The 25636-nt window shown below is 42.3% G+C and overlaps 2 protein-coding genes and 1 long non-coding RNA gene across 36 annotated transcripts in view; 1 reads left to right on the top strand and 2 right to left on the bottom strand.

The window, feature by feature from the left end:
* UBR4 (ubiquitin protein ligase E3 component n-recognin 4) overlaps positions 1-15216 on the bottom strand; it is a 136161-nt gene extending 120945 nt beyond the window's left edge. For all 33 annotated transcript variants that reach the window (XM_055385985.2, XM_055385998.2, XM_055386063.2 and 30 more), the window contains exons 1-8: positions 14976-15216; positions 6618-6715; positions 4581-4684; positions 3749-3878; positions 3492-3631; positions 2898-3000; positions 2621-2762; positions 2092-2216 (exon numbers count right to left, since the gene is read on the bottom strand). In XM_055385985.2, the coding sequence (XP_055241960.2) occupies positions 2092-2216; positions 2621-2762; positions 2898-3000; positions 3492-3631; positions 3749-3878; positions 4581-4684; positions 6618-6715; positions 14976-15151 (1018 nt within the window). In that variant the 5' untranslated portion in view covers positions 15152-15216. The remainder of the gene's footprint in view (positions 1-2091; positions 2217-2620; positions 2763-2897; positions 3001-3491; positions 3632-3748; positions 3879-4580; positions 4685-6617; positions 6716-14975) is intronic.
* Positions 15217-15249: 33 nt separating this feature from the next.
* Positions 15250-18630, top strand: LOC115933746 (uncharacterized). Its single transcript, XR_008679597.2, has 2 exons — positions 15250-15462; positions 16187-18630. It is a non-coding gene; the product is annotated as an uncharacterized lncRNA (long non-coding RNA).
* Positions 18631-23310: 4680 nt separating this feature from the next.
* EMC1 (ER membrane protein complex subunit 1) overlaps positions 23311-25636 on the bottom strand; it is a 33730-nt gene continuing 31404 nt past the window's right edge. For both annotated transcript variants that reach the window (XM_004024783.4, XM_019011861.3), the window contains exons 22-23: positions 24800-24929; positions 23311-24713 (exon numbers count right to left, since the gene is read on the bottom strand). In XM_004024783.4, the coding sequence (XP_004024832.4) occupies positions 24534-24713; positions 24800-24929 (310 nt within the window). In that variant the 3' untranslated portion in view covers positions 23311-24533. The remainder of the gene's footprint in view (positions 24714-24799; positions 24930-25636) is intronic.

Below are 25636 nucleotides of genomic sequence, written 5' to 3'. Positions count from 1 at the left end.
CAGGAGATCGAGACCATTCTGGCTGACATGGTGAAACCCCGTCTCTACTAAAAATACAAAAAAAAAAAAATTAGCCGGGCATGGTGGTGGGCACCTGTGGTCCCAGCTACAAGGGAGGCTGAGGCAGGAGAATGGCGTGAAACCAGGAGGTAGAGCTTGCAGTGAGCCAAGATTTCGCCACTGAACTCCAGCCTGGGCGACTGAGCGAGACTCCATCTCAAAATAATAATAATAATAGTAAAATCTAATAATTTCAAAAAATTAAAAATAAATTTTAAGATTATGAAAAAAAAATCCTATACCTGGAATTTCTCAAAGACACCATAGCCAAATCCCTTTCCTTAAATCAAATCCCAAGTGATCAAATTTTAACAAACCAGATTTGGGATCTTTAATCCGACTATGAATTTTTAAAGAATCTCTAGTCCTTACTGACTTTAATCACTTACTGACTGAGTACATTGAGATCCATGTGAGGGTAATGAAATCCCCTGGAAATCAAAATAAATAAACCCCAAATTTAAAAATGCAAAATCAACGGTAGAGCATGAGGAAGCTCAATACTGGAAAATAGCTATGAGAGAACATATTCTCACATGTATCCTTAACTTTCTACTCTTAATGCTGCTGCCCTAGCTGAGGCCCTAAATGTACGCTGCCTGAATGACTGCCAATTCCTCCTAAGTAGTTTCCCTGCCTCCAATATTTCCCCACACCAAAATACCTTGTACGGTATAGCCTGAATGTTCTTCCTAAAATATAGCTCAGATCCTCTCACAGCTCAGAATCTTTAATGGTCTCTACTACGTACAGGATATGGTCCAAATGACTTAGTCTGCATTTCTAATTGAGTCTTACTTTCTGTCCAATTATACAACACCCACAAACAGCCATAAAATCTACAGACTTACTTATACACACACACACACACACACACACACACACACACACACACACACACACAAACTTACGTACTATGTTCCCCCAAACTCTTGGATACGTTTTGTCTGCTTCTGCCTCTGCCTAGAAATAGCCAAGCCGAGATCCTACCTGACTTAAGATTCAACATCAGAGCTCCTTCATGATTACTGCCTTTCTCAACTGAAAGTGAGCTCTCCCTCCTCTAAACTTCCAAAGTACTTTCTCATCTCTCATTCAGTTTCTTCACTTATAAGTTATTTACTAATATCCTCTAAAAGACAGTAAGGTCTCTGAGAGCACAAATGCCTTTATCTTTATATTCCTATTCACACACAGATGTTCAAATTAAAACTGTTCAGAGAATGTAGGGAGATCAACCTCAGTAATTTCATGGTGTCCCCAAGGTCAGGTCTCCAAGACTATCTGCTCAAATCTTCACTTGCAAAACCAAGTAAACTTCTGAAATTGCTATAACTTCCAAGACATACCAGAGATATGATATGTCTCGGAACTTAAAGCCAAGGATCAGTGATCTGGGCTAAAAAGTCCTTTTAACAATAACTTAAAAGAGAGTAAACACCAGCTGTCAGGTCCTGCTTCAAAGGCAGTAAGATCAACAGGAAAAAAGGGGATTTTATGGAAGCTTAAAGAATATCATTCTTCGCATTTATCAGTATAAACAGATACCACCTGTTCCACGAAGCCTTCTTCAAACCTGATCCCGCAGCAAGACTCAATCCCTCTCTTCTCTGTGTACCGAAAATATTCTATACTTCTATTGCCTTTAATACTGTTTTATATTATACTATTTAGCCTTATGTGTTCTCTGCTGCTCAGATGTAGGCTCCTTGAGGGCAGAGACTACATGTAGTTCATCTCAGTATCTCAACAGTCTTAGGCAATTTGCTTTTCATATAGTAAATATTTAGTATCTGCACATACTATAAAATCAAATATGCCTATAACGCAATGGCAGCAGTGAAACAACAGGACCATTTACAAAGATTCCTATTGAGACCTCATTTCACCTTGATGCGACGTTAGATGATCCTCGAGAGAAGGGAGCAAGTAAAGGGGGATGAGTAGAGTATTCAGGAGGATTTTCATGGTTTCCTGAAAGTATATCTCTGCTTGACTGAGAAAATGAGACCAGATATAATAACTTCTCACCTGCATACAGACAACTTAGGCTGAGGACTGTCACATCTTGTAGACGAGAAGGATTGAGAGGTTCCAACACAGGTAGAGAAAGGGTATCCAATGCCATAGTTACATCAATCACCAATGAATGAAAGCTGGAACATGACAGAGATCAACAAGTGTCTCTTAGAATCATTCACTTCTATAATGTGACAGTTAAAGAAATTATCAGCATGGGCCCGGCACAGTGGCTCACGCCTATAATTCCGACACTTCAGGAGGCCAAGGCAGGAGGATTGCTTGAGCCCAGGAGTTCAAGACCAGCCTGGGCAACAAGGCAAAACCCCGACTCTACAAAAAATACAAAAATTAGCCAGCCACGGTGGTGTGTGCCTGTAGTCCCAGCTACTCAGGAGGCTGAGGTGGGAGAACTGCTTGAGCCAGGAGACGAGGTTACAGTGAACCGAGGCTGCACCCCTGCACTCCAGCCTGGGTGACAGAACAATACCCTGTCCCAAAAACAAAAAAAGTAAAGCATGTGCACTGTGAAGCACCTTACCCATTACGAACAGCAGTGGCATCTGCTACTGTTGCAGGCATTATGAAGAAGGAATTAGCTAAAACTGCATCTTGGAACCGATTGATATAGCGTAGGAAATATGGCAGGTTCAAACATACACGCAGTAGCTTCTCCGAGCCACCTAAATGAATGAAAACCACAACCTTACAAACAGGCCTTTGTCTGATGCTTGATTCTTATCCATATGACAGAAGCACACTTAAGGAATTTTTGACAGCCCAGAAATCAGCTTTCTGATAACAGTTGGGGGTCTTACCAAGCTCTTGAAGACTAGCCACGTTCTGAGCTATGAACACATTCTTGGTTTTGATAGCTGAGGCTTGATCTGTAGATGACTGCTCATCATTTTCTCCTTCCACCTGAAAAGAAACATAAGGCCTGTCAAGATACTATTATCTCTTCACCAAACCAACTGTCAAAAGTGAGCAGTAGCTGCACGGATACTCTCCAGACTCCCCAGTTAGTGAAGGGAAAATTCCTTACTCATGTTGGAGAAAATACAGGTTACATTTTCAGGAGGAGGGAAAAAATATACAGCTTTAAAATATATATATGTTCTATAACCAAAATGGAGTGATGCCTTTATATAGAAAACTGTACATACACCTTACATTTGTTAATTTGCATTGAGAGAAGCCTAGAATGGTCGTCAAAACAGTAATAACCGTGGACAGAAGAAGGAGTTGGGGTGAATTTTACTTGTTTTATTTTGTATTCCTCAATTTCTTTTGTCCCACAGACATGTATATCATTTTATATCACAAACATAAAATACATCACTTTTTCTCCCCTAGTGTTATCATCTTAACAAAACCCACAGAGAAGAAGACATTTGACTAAAGAAACTCACCAGAGTCTGTGTACTGATAGGTTGTGATGCTACAGTTCTAGGGTTAAAAACTGAGGTCAGCTGGTTCAAAAAATTCATCTGTACCTCCTTTTGCCTCAACTCAGGGCTTACTGGTGAGGCCAGCTCTTTCTGATCTTCCACTGTAAAATACAAAGGCAAAAAAAGGGCTGAGGAAAGTGCCACTAGAAGGCAAAGGTGCCATGGAAAAGGTGCCATGGGGGTGGTCATGTGATCAGATCTGTCAAAGGAACACCCACCGTCTGAAAGTGTCTTCACTGTTTGGGGCAGCTTGGCAGATTTCATCATTGCTGTAAATGTGATAATTTCAGTTCTATCTAGTCGGCTACAGCCAGTGCACAGGCCCTTGATTAGGAGAATCAAGTGTTTCTGAAAAGAAAACAAATGCAAATAGATCTTTCAGAAAATTCTACTCTTTTGGAAATTCTAACTGGCACAGGGCCAAATTTAGGTTCATATAAACACTAAAGCAAAGACTGCAAGCTGATGTCCTTAGACCGTATGTAGCTTACAGATTTGTCTTATTGTTCTCACAATATTTTTTTAAAATTTGAAGGAAATGAAAAGATTCACATGCAAATCTGAAATTCTCACGCTCAAATAATTCACAGTATAGCAACCTTGCACCTCCATTCCTGCATGGCAGTAATAACCCAGAGCCAAATAGTGGTTAGCCCCTTTAGTTGGGGCCTGCAATCTTCTCAACTAGCACACTTTACTCATTTTCTGTTACCTACCTGGCCCCTGCAGGTATGTAAGTTTGCAACCTTTGAGAAGACTCTGTAGCCCCATGTACCAGAGGCTGGCAAACTACAGCTCCAATTCAAACACTGCCTGTTTTTGTAAATAAAGTTTACTGGAACACAGCCATGTTCATCATTTATACATTAATCCATGGCTGCTTTCACACTAAAAAGGCATAGTTAACTAGCTGCAACAGATAACATACAGCCTGCAAATGATTTCCTATCTGGCCTATTACAGAAAAAGTTCACTGACCTCTACTCTATTCCACTAGTCAGTCACAACACTGCTTCAGAATAGGGCAAGAAATGGGCCCATCACTCTCACCTGGGACACAGCACAAGCCTCATCTGGATTCTCCAGACGCAGGAGAGAAAACTCAATTAGAACTTTACAGGCTGCTGCCACTGACTGAAGTTGGTTCCGGGGAACTGAGAAAGTAATAAACATTACTCAATTTCAGACTGCTCAGCGTTGGTCAATAAATTAAGCAAAGTAAGTATTGAGCTCTATGTCCAACATTCCCAATATCGTAACAATTATTCAGAGCCAAAAACCCAAGGGGTAAACAAAGGCATTTTGACATCAATAACTACCAGATCAATTTATCTCATATTTACTAGAAATTAGGATAACTATAATAGGAAATACTTACATCACACCAGTGCCAAGCACTTCAAAGGTATTAACTCATTTAATTCTTAAACCAATTCTATGAGGCAGATATTCATATTATCCCTGTCCATTTTTAACAGCTGAGCTAACTAAATGACTTGACAAAAGTCACATAGCTAGGTTTAAATCCAGGCAGTCAGCCTCTAGAGTTCATGCTCTTAACCACTAAACCAGGAGTGTGCAATCTTTTGGCTTCCCTGGGCTACACTGGAAGAATTGTCTTAGGTCACACAAAAAATACACTAACAGTAACAATAGCTGATGAGCTTTAAAAAAAAAGGCAAAAAAAAAATCTCATAATGTTTTAAGAAAGTTTATGAATTTGTGTTGGGCCAAATTCAAAGCCATCACATGGTCCTCAGGCTGTGGGTTGGACAAGCTTGCACTAGACAATACTACTATTGTAGTAGTATTCCCATGGATTCTAAAATGACGTCCTGGTCAGGCATAGTGGCTCACACCTATAATCCCAGCACTTCGGGAGGCTGAGGCGGGTGGATCACTTCAGCCCAGGAGTTCGAGACCAGCTTGGGCCAGCATGGTCAAACCCCATCTCTACCAAAAATACAAAAATTAGTCTCATAACCCGATCTCAAAATAAATAAATAAATGGATAAAATTTTTAAGTATAACTTAAAAAAATAAAATGACTTCCTTACATAAAGTTTCTCCAAGCTAAAACTGATTCTTCTGCCAGTAGCCAGAGCTTATAATAAACAGTATTGGACACTGAAGGATTACTCAGCAACTGGAAGAACTGTCTTGGGCCACACAAAAAATACACTAATTCTTCAGTGTCCTTTCAGTTTACTTGCTTAGCAAACTGTTCAAATAAACAAATATGGGGACTCCTGCCTGTAATCCCAGCACTTTGGGAGGCCAAGCTGGGAGGACTGCTTGAGCCCAGGACTTCCAGACCAGCCTGGGCAACATAGGGAGACCCTGTCACTACAAAATATTAATTGGGCTTGGTGGCTTGTGCCTGTAGTCCCAGCTAGGACTGAGGAGACTAAGGCAGGAGAATCACTAGAGCCCAGGACTTCAAGGATGCAGTGAGCTATGATCACGCCACTGCACTCCAGCCTGGGTGACAGAGCAAGACCTTGTCTCTAAAAAAGCAAATTTAAAATAATTAGAATTCTTCAGAACTATTTGAGTCAAGATTTTAGACAAATGTAAAAATTCAGAAATGTAAAATAGGGCTTAGCCATTTTGGGGGTAGAAAAATGAAGAAAATGGAGAACTGAAGTTGAAATCCCTTCATATACCAGAGAACACAAAGGAGAATCCACATCCTCACCAAAACCAAATAAGGAATAGAACCTTGAGTGGCTGCTAACTCCAGAGGTCAGTATCCACCACCGCCTTCCCCCCAGGGAAATTAACACACCAGTAATTACATGAGAAATCAATAAAATGCTTTGGATTAAGAAGGGAAAGGAGGTGGACTTAATACTTATAAAGCAGGTGTCCAAGCCAAGTAGTTTTAAAATTCCACTTGGTTAGCCTAGGTAAGGGAACCTCTGGAGCCTCATCCTAGCTGACAGTTGTCTCTACTCTTGGGTGAGCAGCTTAGGAGTGCTAAAACCTAGACTTCATTAACAACTTTTTCAGATACACTAACGAGAGGATAAACAATCCCCCTATTCACAAGCCCTCAGAAGGGAAGGACAAGAGTGGAATACTTACTCAGACTGCAAACTGTTGTAATATAGTGTGTGGAAAGTGCAACAAAAGATGAGTAGAATGGCTCGTACTGCTTCTCATGGTGCAGGATTTCTGATTCACTGTAAAAATAATAATGATTCAGCCAGCATCTGCTTAGCGCTTACTATGTGCCAGATACCCCTTTATGGATATTACATTATTTAATCCTTACTACCTGGTAGATAGTATCATCAACCTACTCCCCTTCAAGACTGGGAAAGATGAGACAGGCGGATCACCTGAGGTCAGGAGTTCAAGACCAGCTTGGCCAGTATGGTGAAAACCCGTCACCACTAAAAATACAAAAATCAGCTGGGCGTGGTGGCACGTGCCTATAGTCTCAGCTCCTCAGGAGGCTGAGGCAGGAGAATTGCTTGAACCTGGGAGGCAGAGGTTGCAGTGAGCCGATATTGAACCACTGCACTCCAGCCTGGGTGATAGAGCAAGACTTCATCTCAAAAAAAGATTGGGAAGGTGAAGCTTAGAGAATTAAAATTAAATATCTCATTCAAGGTCATCAGGCTAGGGAAGAAGCAGAGACTAACAAACAGAAAACATTTTCAAAGTCAAGCAGAACTAACGAAATGCAAGTAAAGACCTAACAGGATATCAATCTGTTCTATATTACTGACTGGCAAAGACCAACAGCTAATATGCCTTCATTATTGATAGCCAAAAAGGGGCAGACCAGAATACTCAATATACTGTTAGTGGGAATACAGATTAAAGTAACCAATTTTAGACCAAATAAGGCTGGCCTGTAATGCAGTAACTTAAAAGGAATCAACAACTCAAGATAAGAAGTCATATGATCAGTGCTAAAGTCCAAAATTCACTGGATAACAGAGTTATCCCCCACACCATCCCCCTGACTGTAGACTAAAGCGAGATCACAAAAGAGTCGGTGATTTTTTTCTTTTAACCACATCCCTTATCCTTAGCTGGGGAAATGCCCTCTTCTGAAAAAATCTAGAGGCCAGCTAGGTTTAAAGGCTGGATACATTTAAAGTCATTCTATCAAATCAGGTGCTAATCCACAATTGATGAAACATGGGCCGGGCATGGTGGCTGGCCAGGTGTGGTGGCTCATGCCTGCAATTCCAGCACTTTGGGAGGTCCACGCAGGTGGATGACGAGATCAGGAGTTCAAGACCAGCCTGGCCAAGATGGTGAAACCCTGTCTCTACTAAAATTACAAAAATTAGCAGGTGGTGGCACGCGCCTGTAATCCCAGCTACTCAGAAGGCTGAGGTAGAGAATTGCTTGAACCCAGAAGGTAGAGGCTGCAGTGAGCCGAGATCGGGCCACTGCACTCCAGCCTGGGTGACAGCGAGACTCCGTCTCAGAAAAAAAAAAAAAGAAAGAAACATGAAGGTAAAGCAAAGACTAAAATATATTTTATTAAATGGAAAGAACAAGTGTGGTTGAACAGTTTACTTAGTGAGTCAATCCCCAGCAAGAAGTATCAACCTATGGTGGGACGCATTGTAGCTGGTGGCTCAAGCCTGTAATCCCAGCACTTTGGGAGACAGAGGCTGGTGGATTATCTGAGGCCAGGAGTTCGAGACCAGCCTGGCCAATATGGTGAAACCCCATCTCTAATAAAAATACAAAAATTAGCCAGGTGTGGTGGCACCCACCTGTAGTCCCAGCTACTCATGAGGCTGAGGCATGAGAATTGCTTGAACCCGGCAGGTGGAGTTGCAGTGAGCTGAGATTGTGCCACTGCATTCCAGCCTGGGCAAAAGAGTGAGACTCCAACTCAAAAAAAAAAAAAAAAAAAAAGTATCAACCTAAGAAGGGAAATGTAAACAGAGTGAACACTCCATTCACTGCCTGCAAGACTATCTGCCTGCCAAATGAACACAGGAGCCAAAAGGACAAGTCACTATTTGGAAGGTGCCAATGTCGGTGATGAATCACCTTGAATAACACTTGAGAGTCTGGCATTGCGAGCACTTTGCTATATGCAGATCAAGGATAAATGGGTATGTATCAAAGATTAGTCCCTAACTTAGAATAACTCCTTCACCAAGAAAAAAATATTTATGGAGCATCTATGATGTGTGCAAGGATCCTCCTGCCCACTAAGGGTCATTTTCCATTTGTCAGGGTACATAAAAAGGAGAAAATAAAAACCTTTCCACAACAAGCAGCACTCAAAAGTTGCTGGTGACTAAACACAGTTTTAAGGCTCACATGTACAGCAGAAAACTCCCTACTAAATCCCCGTTTCTACCTCACATACTTAGTTTTTCCTTTACTTCCAGCCTTATACTTTATTTTTTTTGAGACAGAGTCTCGCTCTGTCGCCCAGGCTACAATGTAGTGGCACTATCTCAGCTCACTGCAACCGCCACCTCCCAGGTTCAAGCGATTCTCCTGCCTCAGCCTCCTGAGTAGCTGGGATTACAGGTGCGTGCCACGACGCCCGGCTAATTTTTGTATTTTTTTTTTAGTAGAGATGGGGTTTCACCATGTTGGTCAGGCTGGTCTTACCTCATGATCCACCACCTTGGCCTCCCAAAGTGCTGGGATTACAGGCATGAGCCTCCACGCCTGGCCCCACCCTTATACTTTCTTATTTGTTTTTCTAAGGCTTTCCCACTCTGTCATTTGATGTTATTTTACTGGGTTTATTTCCAAAGTTCCTGATTTATTTCCAAAGTTCAGAGCTGCTTATCCCCACTTTTTCCAGCTGAACAGGTTTACCAAATCTAAGAAAAATACTGCCCACCCAAAGGATGGACTTAGCCTATTGCTTTCATACCCATTCAGATAATGAAATATATAAAAATATATATATATATAGGAGTAAACTCATTTAATTGCCTGGTTCAGTGTCATCCTATTGTGATCTAATGAACCCAACTTCCTCCCCTAGAAATACGTAACATCCTTATTCCAATAAAGAAACAGGAAGAATGCATTTTGGGGAAAGACAGACATTGGCAGAGGAAAAATGGAACGGTCTTCAGCTCTACTTATAATGTGCATTGGGCAACTAAGGATAAACCTGGGAAAAATTGGTTTTGAAGATTTGAAGGAGGAAACAGAGAAGTAATGGACATTGTCATATCTCTTGATTTTAAAGAAACAGTGTGCATGAGTCAGCTAATAGGGATGTGCTGCCATAATTTCCAACCTCACCCTCATGCCCTGAGAAAATGTTAAGACACCAAGACACCAGAGAATAAGAAATGGAAAAATGGAACAAAGGACCAAAAAGTTAAGTAGGAAGGAGAAGAATGAAGAAATGGAAGCAAATATAAGCACAGGAAGGAAAATAAAGAGAGGTGAAAGTACATCTTTGCTCTGGTTGGTCAAGCATCTTCCTGAATCACCTGTCGCTCCTAATGAACTGCAACAACAGCACCGCTGAGCGTGAAACACTGCGGATAGACAGAGAAGCTGAAGCTTTTATACTCTATACCAAATAAATGTGATGCAGAGTACAAAGGGAAACAGCAGCTAAGCAGACAGGTCAGAGAAATCCAATTTGATGTGTAAGTGAAAAAAGAACTGGCAGGGTCTGGAAAAATCTAGCTCTTTTTAGGAAGAAATGGAATCTGAGGAGGGGCATCATAAAAGACTAAGGATTCACCTCCCTTCTCCCTCTTCAATATCATACTATCAATCTTTTTTGTAAATGGTAAAAATTCCACAAGCTCCTTTCCCCTCATCAGTTTCATGTACTCTCTAGTATATATAGAATCCATTATGCTTATTCCTATCTTTCTATCTATAATCTGCTGCATGTTAACTAAAGAACTGAAAACTGTCTTTCAGATTCTTCCCTCATACTCTTGACAAATCTGTGGTTAATGTGATACTAAGACATAGAAACAGTAGTCACAAAGACTAATCTCACAATCATAATCTATCTTTTGGTGGCGGGCTTTTTATTTTTTTTTCCTGTAGGTCAATTATCAATTTGCATCCTACTGCTTACAAATTCAGAAGATCACAGCATTAGTGCATCCCTTTCTTCCCTTCAAGACTTTTAGGAAATGACTGTGCATTATCTAATGGGAATGTTGTAACAGTCTCCCCCTTCCAAAGTAGGTGTCTTTGCCCTAAATTCTAGCGAATATCTGGAAACAGAAACCTCGAACAGGTTTATCATTAAAAAGGCCAGGTCAGCTCAGAAAGAATTGGCTGAGAGAGAAGGAGCATATTTCTTTTTATCTACAAAGAGTCAATCAAATTGTCAAATGATAACCATGCTCACCAGCGTATCTTGCACAGAGTTAAGAAACGAATTATCTGTACCTTAACAGAGAAGGCTACATTCAGCAATGATTATAGTAACTAACCCCATGGACGGCATGTGCTCCATTGAGCTAGTTCTGCTCCATTTCTGGCTTGGAAAAGTAACAGTGTGTTTAAAATGTTCTTTAAACTATGTAATAAGTAACAGTGTTAAAAAAGAGTTTAAGCTGGGCCTGGTGGTGGGAGCCTGTAATCTAGCTAGCTACTGTAACTACTCAGGAGGCTGAAATAGGAGCATCCCTTGAGCCCAGGAGTTTGAGGCTATAGTCAGCTATAATCATCCCACTGTACTCCAGCCCAGCTAACAGGAGACCCTGTCTCTCTTTTTTTTTTTTTTTTTTTAGATGGAGTTTTGCTCTTGTTGCCCTAGCAATGGTGCGATCTCAGCTCACTGTAACTTTCCCCTCCCCAGTTCAATCAATTCTCCTGCCTCAGCCTCCCGAGTAGCTGGGATTATGGGCATTACAGGCACGCGCCACCACGCCCAGCTAATTTTTTGTATTTTTAGTAGAAACAGCGTTTCACCATGTTAGCCAGGCTGGTCTCAAACTCCTGACCTCAGGTGATCCGCCTGCCTTGGCCTCCCAAAGTGCTGAGATTACAGGTGTGAGCCACTGTGCCCAGCCAACCCTGTCTCTTAAAAAAGAAAAAATATTTTAGTAGACTTTACTACTAAAAGACACGCTAGCTAGCTACATGCTATAGAGAAAAATCTTCCCTTTAAATAAATTCAGATATCTTTTTCTTTTAAAACATCCAATGACTTGAGAGTATGCTTTCCAACTCATCCATGTTGATCGATTCCTCCTCTATTTCAGTTTGGTTGCAAAGTCAAACTTAAGAAACAGGGGTTAGACCTAGGAACGTTTAATCTACCTTTTCTTCAAAAGGTCAATTTCAACTATAAAAGAAGGTAGAATGTGGTGCACTGAGGACTCTCGAGCACGTCATCATTCTCAATAGTCAAGAGATAAATACAATGGCTAAGCAGGCTACCAGGTAGAAAGTAAGAGCTGGCATGATGGAGCCAGGACATCAAAAAAGCAAGCAGAGAGTAGTAGACTGCAACAGAAAAACAGATGGTCCCCGGTGACAAGGAAGAAAAACATGGCAGGTTTAACAAGAGAAAAAAACCAGGAAACTGCAGAAGATGGGAGTGGCAACACACAACTAAAGTGGCAGCCTAGACATCTCAGCCTCTGATTAGCTAGAAAACAAGGCCCACCTCAGCATCTACAGTGTTGGCTTTGATCTGGTACTATAGCTTCCTATGCAAGACATACTCCCACAATTCTGAGACCTTTACTTTTTAGAAAGACAAATAAATAAAACCTTTGGGCTGGGTGCAGTGTGGCTCACGCCTGTAATCCCAGCACTTTGGGAGGCCAAGGCGGGCGGATCACCTGAGGTCAGAAGTTCAAGACCAGCCTGACCAGCATGGTGAAACCTCGTCTCTACTACAAATACAAAAATTAGCCAGGTCTGGTGGCGCACATCTATAATCCCAGCTACTTGGGAGGCGGAGGCACAAGAATCACTTGAACCTGGGAGGCGTAGGTTGCAATGAGGTAAAATCATGCCACTGCACTCCAGCCTGGGTGACAGAGCAAGACTCTGTCTCCAAAAAATAAATAAATAAATAAATAAAACTTTTGAAAACCAGAATAATGATAGCAGGGTATAATTTGTGTGATCCAAGCTAGGGGTTGGCAAACTATGGCCTGCAGGCCAAATCCAGGAAGTCACCTGTTTTTGTACGGCTAAGAGTGGTTGAAAAAAAAAAAAAATCAAAAGAATAGTTTGTGACATGTAAATATTACATGAAATTCAAATTTCAGTGCCCATAGATACAATTTTAAACACAGCCATGCCCATTCATTTATGTATGGTGTGTGGCTGCTTTCACACAATGATGGCAGAGTTGAACAGTCCAGACAGAGACCACATGTCCCAAAATTATCTACTATCTGGCCATTTACAGGACGTTTGCCAACACCTGCTTTATAACAAACTGAACACTTGATACGTTTAGCTGTTCTCACTGTAAAGAACTTGTAAGCCAGGTATTTCTTCTGGAAATTTTTCTTTAGATCATACTCCTCTCACACAGCCTGCAGAGGACACATAGGCTTTCAAAGCTAACTGAGCTCCAAAAACCAGAAGACTTAAAAGATCTTGCCTTCCGGCTGGGCACGGTAGCTCATGCCTGTAATTCCAGCACTTTGGGAGGCCAAGGCGGGTGGATCACAAGGTCAGGAGATGGAGACCATTCTGGCTAACATGGTGAAACCTCGTCTCTACTTAAAATACAAAAAGTTAGCTGGGCGTGGTGGCACACACCTGTAGTCCCAGCTACTTGGGAGGCTGAGGCAGGAGAATGGTGTGGACCTGGGAGGTGGAGCTTGCAGTGAGCTGAGATGGCGCCACTGCATTCCAGCCTGGGTGACAGAGCAAGAATCCGTCTCAAAAAAAAAAAAAAAGAGATCTTGCCTTCCAATAAATGCGTTACCAAAGACCCATCAGTTTGGACTTATTTTCTAAGCCATAAAGAGAGATCTTATTAATGTCTACAAATACAACTCTTGATTATTTGTACAAACAGAGGGTATGGCAAAGACCACTACCACATATATGGCAAAACTCAAACCTAGTGATGTATTTGGTTGGAGGGTGTTCCTTAAGTATTACAGCTTTAAAGGTGGCCCCAGAATACAGGATTTATGGAAGGGTGTCAACAAATTACTAATATTTTATAACCTATCCAGCTCATGTCCAGAAAAACATAAAAGCAAATGCTCTAAAAAGACTGGAACGTTACTGATTCTACGTAACATGAGTATGAGTCAGGAAAAATACTGCCAATCCAAATGTTTAAAACAAAAAGCAGCTACGTAATTTGAAAGTAGTATATTTGAAACCTGTTTACATCTTCAGAACATTCCTGGCCTGATGATTAGATAGCAAAATCCGTCTGTAAAGCTGACTGTGAAGTTACCAAACTCAACCGTTATGTTATTATAATTTGTTAAAAACTCTGCATCCAAAGGATTACAAGTCTACAACAAGAAAAAGCACAAAAACAATTTGTCAAACCATGGGCCTCCTTTGAGTAACAAATAGCAATTTCTAACCTTTGGATAGCAGCTAGATATACCCTTGTCATCGTGAAGCTAAAATGACCCAGTTAACAATTGCAGGGAGTTGCTGAAATGAGGTATGGCTAGAAAAATGAAAGTCAGTCTGGCTTTAAAAGCAAAAGTCTACCATTAAACTAATGAAAGACTGCTCTGAGCACAGTATGTCAGGAAAAGGCAGGCACTCTGAGATCACCATCTTTGTACCTACATAACTGTCACTAGCTAAGAATCGCTGTGCAAAAAGACAAAAACACACAAAAGGAAACCAACAGATAGTACCGTTTGTAAAAGAATGTGATGATATTTTAATGCGAGGGGGATGGGAGGCAGCAAGAGAACACACACACCACACATCCTCTGGGAAAATGATCTCTCAGACTCACACACTGAAATGTTTTTAATCAAAGACCGATACAGTAGGAATGCACAAGGAGTGCAACGTAAAAAGAGGTCATCAATGTAGCTAGTGGCTTCAGTCACAGAAATAGCACGTGCCCCCACTGATTACAGCACCGCGGGGAGACCGTTATTAAATTATACCGTACGGCTCCGCTCCGGCCCAGGCTAGGAGGATGAGTGCGGGCGAGAAATGCAAACTCATCTGTGACTTGACCCAAGGGGCAGCCCCGTGAACATTCCCTTAAGAGGGCGAATGCATCTCACTCTCAACCGTGTCCGGCCACGCCCTCCCGCAGGGAGGCCGCTAAAGTTTTGCTCGAGAGGGGAAACTGAGGTAGAGGTGATTTACATGCGTTGGCGGAGGGAAACCCAGGCAAGCCCTAGTCTCCCGGGGCCCGGGACCCCGAAGCCGTGGCTGTGGCGGGGATCCTCAAAGGGGGCAGGGGGCGGCCTGGAAAGCGGGTCCAGACGATCCGGCTCGAAATCCCCTCCCCCTCCCACAGCGTCGCCCGCCAGAGCCGCCGCCCGGTACCTCTCGATGACTGAGGCCACCAGCTGCGGCAACTCCTTCATCTCGAAGGCGGAGTAGGACGCGGACAGCAGGGGCCGCACAGCCACCTCCCAGCCCGGGGTCGTGTCCGCCCCCGTTGCCGGGGTCCCGGGCGCTGGAGCCGCTGCCGCCGCCTCTTCGCCGCCGCTCGTCGCCATCTTCCGTCGTACTACTGCGGCTCCCTCCGGGGGCTTGCCACCGGCCCAGCGCCGCCTCCCAGGAGGGGGCGGAAGTGACGCAATCTGTCGCGTCAGACTGCGCGCCGCCGTCATGGGTCAAAAACGCGACGCGCGGAGCGGCCTTTGCTCTCACCGGGGTCGAGCCACGGCGAGGGAACGGATCGGAGACGCTGCGCCTGCTCAGAAGGTAGCGCAGCGGGGAAAGGCGGGAGAGCGTTAACTTCTGAGCCTGCGCGGTGGGAGTTGCTCAAGCAGGTGGTAGCGACTTGGCTTCCGGGCAGCGGGGAAAGGTGAGTCTGAGGCATGGGTTCAGTGGGCAAGTCTAGGGCAGCAGAGTTGACTACACCTGGGCGAATAGAATGGCCCTGGCCTGGGACAGCTAAGGACGACAGGAGGAGGCCGAAGCCTAAAACGCTTTCACCTGCTTCTTCCCCTGCCTAGATCCCCCCAATAGCAATACTAAAGAGCGCCATCGTTTACAAAGCTTTCTCCCTCTCACACCACCTTTTAATCACTGATCCATATTCCCTTCGCACTCAAATCTCTTCTGTTTGGATTGCCCTCATTAACAATCTGACCAGCTCGTACAGTGCATCCCTCTTTGCAATTTGCCACGTATGCTTACGTGTTCCCCTTTTTTCTACTGGCAAGGAAAGAATGTAAGCTTTTATTCACAGGAGATGTCTGAGACTTTTGCTGGTAAAATGATCTGGCTACAAGGTCTAAGAGGGAAAAGCAGTTTGCTCGAGGAAAGGTATTCGTGCATTAAGGACAGTCCTGTGAGTGAGATATTGGTAGACGGCTTCAAGCTCTAGCCTATGGCCTACAGCTGGCCTAAATAAGACTGGGAAGGAACTGTGAAGACGGTTTCAAATTCCTAAAGCCCTGAAATTCTCCCCCTAAGTTTAGGAAGAGCTTTTGTTCTTGGTGTGTAACACTGATAAATGAATTGGTACCTAGTGATTAATCTGCACTTTTATTAAGATATGACATACTTTATCTTTTTTGAGACAGGATCTTGCTCTGTCGCCCAATAGCCCAGGCTGGAGTGCAGTGGAAGAGTTGCAGCTGGCCGCAGCCTCCACCTCCCTGGCTCAAGCGATCTTCCAGCCTCAGCCTCCCCAGTAGCTGAGACTATACAGGTGCAGGCCACCACTCTTAATTTTTTTTGTTTGTTTTTAAGAGACAGGTCTCCCTACGTAGCCCAAGCTGTTTTCGAAGTCCCAGGTTCCTCCCACCTTGGACTCCCAAAGTGCTGGGATTACAGGCTTGACCCACTGCGCCCAGCCTGCATCTTTACATTCGAAATAAAATTCAGTCAAGTCAAAGCCGGTCTTGGAGGAAAATGTGGCTTTGATGACAGCAGTAGGGATTTTCCTTCAGTGCCTACTTACCAGAGGATAATAATAACAGCAAGTTTTTTAAACATAAAAACATCAGAAATGAAAAAGAACTTTCCATAACACTATAAATATTGCAGTATTTCAAGATACTGAACCAGAGCCCTAAGGAAAGGCTGGAGACCCAGAATTTTATAATGGCTTTGGGACATGAATTTTATTTTAACCAGAGGATAAAATTAATCTGCAAAAGCTGTCTTGGAGAAATTTCAGGAAATAAAAGATCAAATGTATCTGCTGTCCTCCCTTCCCTCTCCAGGAGAATAAAAGGCAAATGCAAACTATCACAGGGAGATTTTCACCTTTACCTAAATTATTTATTATATACTTTATATTTCTGGTTAATAGATTGGGAGAGAGCACTCCAGATAAAGAACTTCCTTTATAAATGCCACATTTATTTCAGTACTGGAGGTTTGGTCTTGTGTTGCCACAAAGATTTGGAATGGCATCTATGTTATAAATTTAGATGACAAAAGAGACTAATAAAAGACTTCTAGATGAAACACAAGCTTCTAATATTCTGGTCCAGGAAATAAGATAGAAACTAAAAAACAATAAATAACTTTTATGAATTAACTGAAGGACTTAAAATACTAGTTCCATTCTAATCCCAAGTGTCTGCCAAGGAACTGAAAATTTAAAATGATAAAAGACATGATACAGTCATGTTACAGGGAATTCAATGAAGTAAAAATGGCAGACATTGATGAATGGTATGGTTTAAAGATTTGTGTAGAGGTAGTGATGAGGAGGCCTGCTGGGAGCTAGAAGAGTTCTATACCTTGACACAGTTATGCTTACATGGATATACACACACAGTAGTCACTAAGCCATGATTTGTACTTATGATTTGCACACTTTGGTGGTTGTAAATTGTACAGCAATCTAAAAACAAATGAGGTCAGTGTGCCTCACTACAGAGCTTCAAAAGCGATAGATAGCACATCTCTCTTTTTTTTCTTTTAAGCCATCTAATACAGAGTTGCTTGGAATAAATCCTAATAGATACAATGTTTCTAGAAACAAGTAAATGAATAAACCTTAGCTGTTACCCCGTAGGAGCCAACAGAGGTCAATCTGTTCTCAAGCTTTTACAAAGTTACAAGAACAAGTAATCAGTGCATATTTTGTTGAAACTCCTACTGCAATACTGAAAACTTCAAATGGAGAGCAGCTCCTTTTTGGTAATTCACAACAGACTTAGTTTTCAAATTACCAAGAATATAAGGAATTAGACTAGAAGCCTAATTCAATTTAGAATTAGGAGACATTATTTGTAACCCACAAGTATTATTTTTCCCATGATACTGAACAATTCACCTGGCATGAACTTAAAAGGAAGAAGAAAATGCTTATTGCAGCCTTCTTGCTTTAAGAGCGAAAAAGAAACAATTTTGCTAGCTGTGGAGGGACTAGAATACAATGTCACTTTAAGATTTACACTCAAAAGTTTTGACCTATCAGATTGAGAGCCAGAGAGACAGACAGACAGAAGGAGAAGGATAAATCAAATGTGGTAAAATGTTAACCTTTGGGGGATCTGGGTAGAGGGGATCTGGGAATTATTTGTACTATTGCAACTTTTCTGTAAGTCTGAAATTGTGTTGTCAAAAGTCAAAAGAAAAAATTTATAAATACTTTATCATCCATTTGCTTTATAATTAGGTACAGAGTATGATGACAGAGAGAGCCTACTGTATGCCAGATACTTAACAGAAGGAAAGTAGTTTATATGCAAACTCTGGGAAAAGTGGAGCCAAATGATTACACTGTGTGTACCCTTTAGCACTGTTTGGGGTGGGGACATGGGGGGTCAGGGTGCAGAGAGGGACTGTTCTGGTCTCCTTGGAAGGTATGTGCCTATAGTAAAAAGCATGAGTAAGATATCACATCTCCTAACTCCGTAACAACCAAGCAAACTTATAATAGCATTTTAACTTATATCACCTTTTTTATAGGAGCGGATATATATTCCAGCAGCATGAGTATTTTAGCCCTCTTTGCAATTGCAGTCTTCATTCATTATCATCAATAAACTGGCCTCTGGTTGATTGATCTAGTCTAGTTCTTATTTTATCACAGCACATGGGATATATGATATCATCAAAGCCATTATGTGAACAAACCATGAAGTATAATGGAGTTTGTATGAGTAATTGTGCCTTTTAATTATAGTTTTAGTTTGCTTTCTTGACTTCCATTCATTCAGATTGCACATTAGGGGACAGAGAAGAGGGTGCTTCAATATAAACCTTCGGCTATTTTACAAACACACCTTCCTAAATGTTCTTAGTCTCTATCCTGGAAAAGTCACCTTCTTGGATCAGAAATATATAAAAGCCTTAGTGCTGGTGGAAAACAGGCTTCTTCGTTGGAGGTCAGTCTCAACTAACTTCACACTCTGATTCCTAAAAAAAATGGGAAGGTGGGTGTGTACACATCCTTTATGTTATAAATTTCTTACTGGAAAGGTGACCTAAATATTAGACTTTCCCGAAACAGTATTGAGTCTCATAAAAATCTCTAATGGAACAGCACTTAAGAATTTCAACCGTGTGACCACTAAGAATGGTGTAGATCCATTACCTCTCAGATAGGCACTCTCCACGATAGACTAAGTGATAAAACCAAGCTGCAGAAGATTGTATTACCTGGAGAGATACCAAATTGTTCAGTGGTGACCTCTGGGAAACATGGTGGGGTAGGTTTTGAAGGCAACACTCACCTTAATTTGGGGATATTGTTAAAAAAAAATTTTTAACTTACATAGTCTTTTTAAAATAAAGAACTTAGCCACAAAATCAAAACAGCTGATTGATATGAAGCACCAGTATCTCCATTATTGAAAGGTTGCTTCAAGAATGCTGAATAGTTTGTTACATTTTACAAAAAAATGAAAGGGCACAGGATGTTGTCTACCTGTTTTAATTATGGAAGGATAATTGTCAATTTTTAAATAGCAAGATAGTTATAAAGAATGTTTCCCAAAGCAATACCAAAGAGATACTTTTCCCTTTTAGAATAGAAATTATGGTACCATACAGCTTATTTCCCCATATTGATCAGGTGAGCATTTGTTTTAAGGAGTAAAAGAGTTTGTCAGACCTGGTGTCCATGGCATGCCAGAGAGGCAGATTGAACTATCTCTTGGCATTTCCATAAATATACAAAAATTAGCCGGGCATGGTGGCGCACGCCTGAGCCCCAGCTACTCGGGAGGCTGAGGCAGGAGAATCGCTTGAACCGGGGAGGCAGAGGTTGTGATGAGCCGAGATTGTGCCACTGCACTCCAGCCTGGGCAACAGAGTGAGACACTGTCTCAAAAAAAAAAAGAATTATTGGGGCCAGGCACGGTGGCTCACGCCTATAATCTCAGCACTCTGGGAGGCCACACAGGCAGACCACCTGAAGTCAGGAGTTCGAGACCAGCCTGGCCAACATGGTGAAACCCTGTCTTTACTAAAAATACAAAAATTAGTCGGGCGTGGTAGCACACTCCTGGAGTCCCAGCTACTCAGAAGGCTGAGGCAGGAGGATTTCTTGAACCCGGGAGGTGGAAACTGCAGTGAGTCGAGATCAAGGCACTGCACTCCAGCCTGGGAGACAGAATGAGACTCTGTCTCAAAAAAAAAAAAAAAAAAGGAAAAAAATCCCTTACTAAGTCACCGAAGTCTTAGAAATTTGGGAAACTGAGGACAAAGTTCCTAAGGGTTCTGGAGAAGAAGGTACAGCCATTTGGGGAACTATTTGTCAAGGAGCAACTTCATGTCTGGGACAATAGGTAATTCAGAAAACAGTCCCTAAGAGACACAATATCTGAAATAATAAAGGGGTGTGGTATATCACTCAGGAAGTTACGTGGTAAGCAGCCAGGATGGTTGAAGGTCCTCAGTAGCTGAAACCAATAGGGAAGACTTTATGGAGGAGTTCAGATTTGAGACAAGCCAGATTTTAAGCAGGGAAGAAAACATTCCAAGTAAAGAAAACAGAATGGTTTCATGATTTAAAAGCAATTTTTTCATTTTATCTATTTATTTTTGAGACAGGGTCTCACTGTGTTGCCCAGACTGGAGTGCAGAGGCATGATCTCGGCTTACTGCAACCTTTGCCTCCTGGGTTCGATTCTCCTGCCTCAGCCTCCCAAGTAGCTGGGATTACAGGCACGCACCACCACACCTGGCTAAATTTTTTTATTTTTTTGGTAGAGATGGGGTTTCAGGTTTCACCATGTTGGCCAGGCTGGTCTTAAACTCCTGACCTCAAATGATCTGCCTGCCTTGGCCTCCCAAAGTGCTGGGATTATAGGCTTGAGCCACCATGCCTCACCTAAAAGCAAAATTTTAAATAATTAGGAATCAGGAAATGAGTCTTGGGATGATTCTGATGATACTTTGTGTAATAGGCTCTTTAAAAGTATGGCAATTTATGGGCCAGGTGCAGTAGCTCATGCCTGTAATCCCGGCACTTTGGGAGGCTAAGGAGGGAGGATCACTTCAGCCCAGGTGTTCGAGGCTGCAGTGAGCTATGACTGTGCCACTGCTCTCCAGCCTGGGTGACAGAGACCCTGCCTCCAAAAAAAAAAAAGCAATTTATAAAGGCAGTGAAATTACAATTATGAAATTTTCAAATTGAAAGATGCCTTACGGAGCACATAACATGTACCCACACACAAACAATGAAACTAGTTCAGATTAGGTAGCTTACATTAAAGTCTCTAACACTTAAATTAGGAATTGAGTATTTTTTCTATCAGACTTTGTTCCAGAAACTATTTCAGTCATCTTTATGAATACATGATATTCAAGATGCATTAGCTGAGCCTTTATAAAAACATCTCATGTACCCCATAAGTATAGGTACCTAATATGTACCCACAAAAAATTTAAATAAAAAACTTTAAAAGATCCATTAGTTGAAAAAACAAGTAACAGAATTAAATAGCATCATCTCATTTAAGAAAACACTGTATACAAGAACAAACACTAGACTACCAGTGCTCATATACGTAATTAATGAATACTAAAACTAGTTTTTGTTTTTTTTTTTTTTGAGACGGAGTCTTGCTTTGTCGCCCAGGCTGGAGTGCAGTGGCGCGATCTCGGCTCACTGCAAGCTCCACCTCCCGGGTTCACGCCATTCTCCTGCCTCAGCCTCCCGAGTAGCTGGGACTACAGGCGCCCACTACCACGCCCGGCTAATTTTTTGTATTTTTAGTAGAGACGGGGTTTCACCATGTTAGCCAGGATGGTCTCGATCTCCTGACCTCGTGATCCACCCGCCTCGGCCTCCCAAAGTGCTGGGATTACAGGCGTGAGCCACCGCGCCCGGCCTAGTTTTTGTTTTTGTTTTTGAGACAGGGTCTCACTCTGTTGCCCAGGCTGGAATGCAGTAGCATGTTCATGGCTCACTGTAGCCTCGACCTCCCAGGCTCAAGTGATCCTCCTACCTCAGCCTCCTGAGTAGCTAGGACCACAGGCACATGCCACCAGGCCCGGCTAATTTTTTTTTATTTTTTGTAGATAGAGTCTTGCTATGTTGCCCAGGATGGTCTGGAACTCCTGGGCTCAAGAGATCCTCCACTATGGCCTCCCAAAGTGCTGGGATTATAGGCATGAGCCATCACGCCCAGCCAAATCTTTTTAAGTGAAACACCATGGGGCCCCAAAATTAACCTAATTAATGAAGACAGGAGAAGAGGTAAGTCAAGGAATACACACAAAAAACAAGGAATGACGAGAAAGCAAATAGATCAGAGAATTGAGAGAGGAAACATACGGTCTCAGCAGCCATTAGTGGAGACTGAGTGTAGCTGCTCAGAACCGAATGCTGCTTTAAGATTAAGGAAAGTTGAGAACTAAGAAAAGATTTAAATTGGACTGTGGCATTAGCATTAACTATTTTAAGCACTTGGCCAAGCTCGGTGGCTTACACCTGTAATCCCAGCACTTTGGGAGGCCAAGGCCAGCAGATCACTTGAGGCCAGGAGTTCGAGACCAGCCTGGCCAACACAATGAAACCCTGTCTCTACTAAAAATACAAAAAATTAGCTGAGCGTGGCAGCACGCGCCTATAGTCCCAGCTGCTTGTGAGGTGGAGGTTGCCGTGAGCCAAGATCGTGCCACTGCACTCCAGCCTGGGCAACAGAGTGAGATTCTGTCTCAAAAAAAAAAAAAAAAGCACCTGCTTTGAGGTAACTTTGATTACAGCTGAAATACAGGGAGTTTTACTAAAGGACAAAAACCTTCCTTCCCAGTAGCTTGTTTCAGATTCTGGCACACTGGTAAATAAAAACTAGAATCTTGCAGGCTAACCTTGCACATATGTATGTAAGACAGTCAGAATTCCAGCCAGGCTTTCTCAAAACTAGGGCAGAATTTTTTTTCACTTGTACTTACTCTCTTCTCCCAGGTTATGTTAAAATATGCCTTGGGTCAGGATGATAGATGCCTGTTTTTTTCTGGAGATTCTTAGACATTCAGTCACTCAATATCAAATTGACAATTAATAAAATGGTTGTCATTTCCTCTTCCTTCTCTGCCATAATCTACCATCAGCATATGACCATAGAAAGATGACAAATTTTTAGATAACCTAACCAACCCATATATGATTAAACTTACCTTTCCTTACTAAAATAAAATACACTTACTCCATGTCTTCACTGCTTTTATCCCCTCTAATGTGAAAATAGCCTCAAAATGATCTTCTAAGACACAAAAGAGGACTTAAACAGTGTCATTTGTCACTTGCTTTATGCAAACATTCGAGTGTACCTCTTTCACCACAGGGCTAGAGATGGTCTACTCTGTACATACGTTTCACAACAAAGAAAAATCCTGTCATTCCCCAACTCTATGACCAAGGAAAACTTTTAGGATTTCTTTAATTTGTAGCAGAGACACAGCGGCCTAGCCAATCGGCAGTGCTATACACACAGTATGCCAGTTTCCCACCCCTACCCTCTTTCTCCTCTTTTTTAAAGCTTCAAAGGTTAGATCAATAAGATTTAGAATTTCCTCATTTAAGAAGAAATACAATGACCCACATGTTAATTTATATTAAAAACTAAAAATAAATAATGGGGTTCTTAAACAAGGACATCTTTAGGTTATGATTAGACCAGCCTGTGGGTGAAATGAGAGATTATCTCTTCTCCCTGGAAATGTCTTCAAGGCTCAGACAATTCAGTAGTTTTTAAAAGGCCCCAACTCACACATCTCAGGTGAAAAGTATAGGCAATGGGCAACAAACAAGACGCTAGTATGCACTTGGCTTCTGATAAATTGAAACAAAGATTTGGTGGCCCAGCCTAATAAATGACAGCACGAAACTAGAGGTTTAAAGTAAGTTTTGACATCACATATAGATCCCTCAACCCTAAGTTACTTTGGAGGGAAGCCATGAGAGGCTGGATCAGTCCTCAAGCCTCAGCTAAGGATGGATCCTATTTCTTCCCAGTGCAAAACACCAAATGTACCTATAAGGTGGAGTCTGCAAGGAGAGTTCCCCTCTTACTTTGAAGCAAGAGATGGAAAAAGTCAGAAAGATTTCTAGATAAAATTGAGAAACACAAAAGGCAAAGTAAAGTCAATTTAAACAGGCCTCACAAAAATCAGCCGGAATTCTTATTAAAAAAAAAAACAAAACAAAACAGAACATTCATGGATGGGCAAAGAAAGGAAACAATGCAGACACCTTTGGACTTCAAGAGAAAGCCCATCAGGAATCTCTTGAGAGTGTCAGCTGAGAGAGTTCTGTCTCTCTCCATGTAGGATCCTTTCTGCATCATGTGTATCCCAAAAGGAGTTCTGCGTGAAGGTCATCCATCTTCTTCCCTACAGTTCTTAGCTGAGCACTGACACACACACATACTCCACCAATCCACCAAACTGCAGCTGTAGCTGCTTATCTGACCCACACTCCCCTGGCTCTCCACTTTTAGGCACAGTCTTTGTTCTTTATCGCCAGGCCCGATTCAGGAGCTTCACCTGTGCCAGTCTCTTAGTGATCATGGTGGCAAAAACCAGGCCAAAGAGGACGCTACTGATTAACACGTAGTCATAGTCATCCTTCAGAACATCAAACTGCTTGGATGGGTAGACTCGAGTTTGGTAAATGTCTAAACCATAGGCCACAACCTGGAAGGCAGATGGAATAAGAATTAGGAAGGAAACAACCAATGATCCACCAAGGGTGAAATAGGGCAGCTGTGGGCTCTACTCACCAAACAAGTGGACTCCAGACCCGAGGGAGCTGTGTAGATACCTCGCATTCGAGAAACTGTCTGGTTATAGTTGATGAATCGCTCTGCGTGTATCTGTACATCTGGAGAATACGGGATTAAGTTCTCCTCTCTGCAAAACACCAGCCGGGACAGGCAGTCTGAGCACTGCTGTAAAGGGATCTCTTGGCTGCCCTTCCTGAGTCCTGGGAGGTTTCCAGGCTACATATCTAGCCTCAAATCTCCTAGGAGGTCTGCTTGCATTAGGTAGTTAAAAATTTAGCAGCTGAATGTTAGGAAGGACTACAAGAAAGGAAGCTCTCTGGGGAGTAAGACTGAGATCTAGATTCCTACTTCGTTCTAAATCTGAAAAGAAAGAACATACAGATGACTGGCACTTCACATCACAAGAGGAAAGCCGACCATTTTAAAGCCAACACACTGAACCACTAAGCTAATTCCTGCTCTCCACTCCAGGGTGCCTCTCAGTCCCCATTTCTCTGAAACCTGATTATCATCCTGTGTCTTTTCCTAGCTTTAACCTCCTCTCTCTCATATACTTCTCCAAAACACACTCCTCTCCATTCCTCATGCCCCTAGGCAAAGAAATTCAGGATGGAGGTAAGAAAACCCGACAAGATGGTGGTTGTTAATACAACAATACCAACAGTGAATAAGATATTGGCTTGCCCACATGGTCTGGCCCGAATTACCTCAGTGATCTCATTTCCTAGCGTTGCCCTCCGCAAACTCACCAGACATGATCTCAGGGGATTTGCATTGCCTGTTCCCTCTGCCTAGAAAGTTCTTCCTCAGGTATCTACACAGCTAGCTCCTTCA

This window comes from Gorilla gorilla, chromosome 1 (genome assembly GCF_029281585.2).
Source record: "Gorilla gorilla gorilla isolate KB3781 chromosome 1, NHGRI_mGorGor1-v2.1_pri, whole genome shotgun sequence".
NCBI classification, from domain to species: domain Eukaryota; kingdom Metazoa; phylum Chordata; class Mammalia; order Primates; family Hominidae; genus Gorilla; species Gorilla gorilla.
The sequence above is the reverse complement of the archived record's forward strand: the minus strand, read 5'-3'. Positions and strand labels throughout refer to the sequence as shown.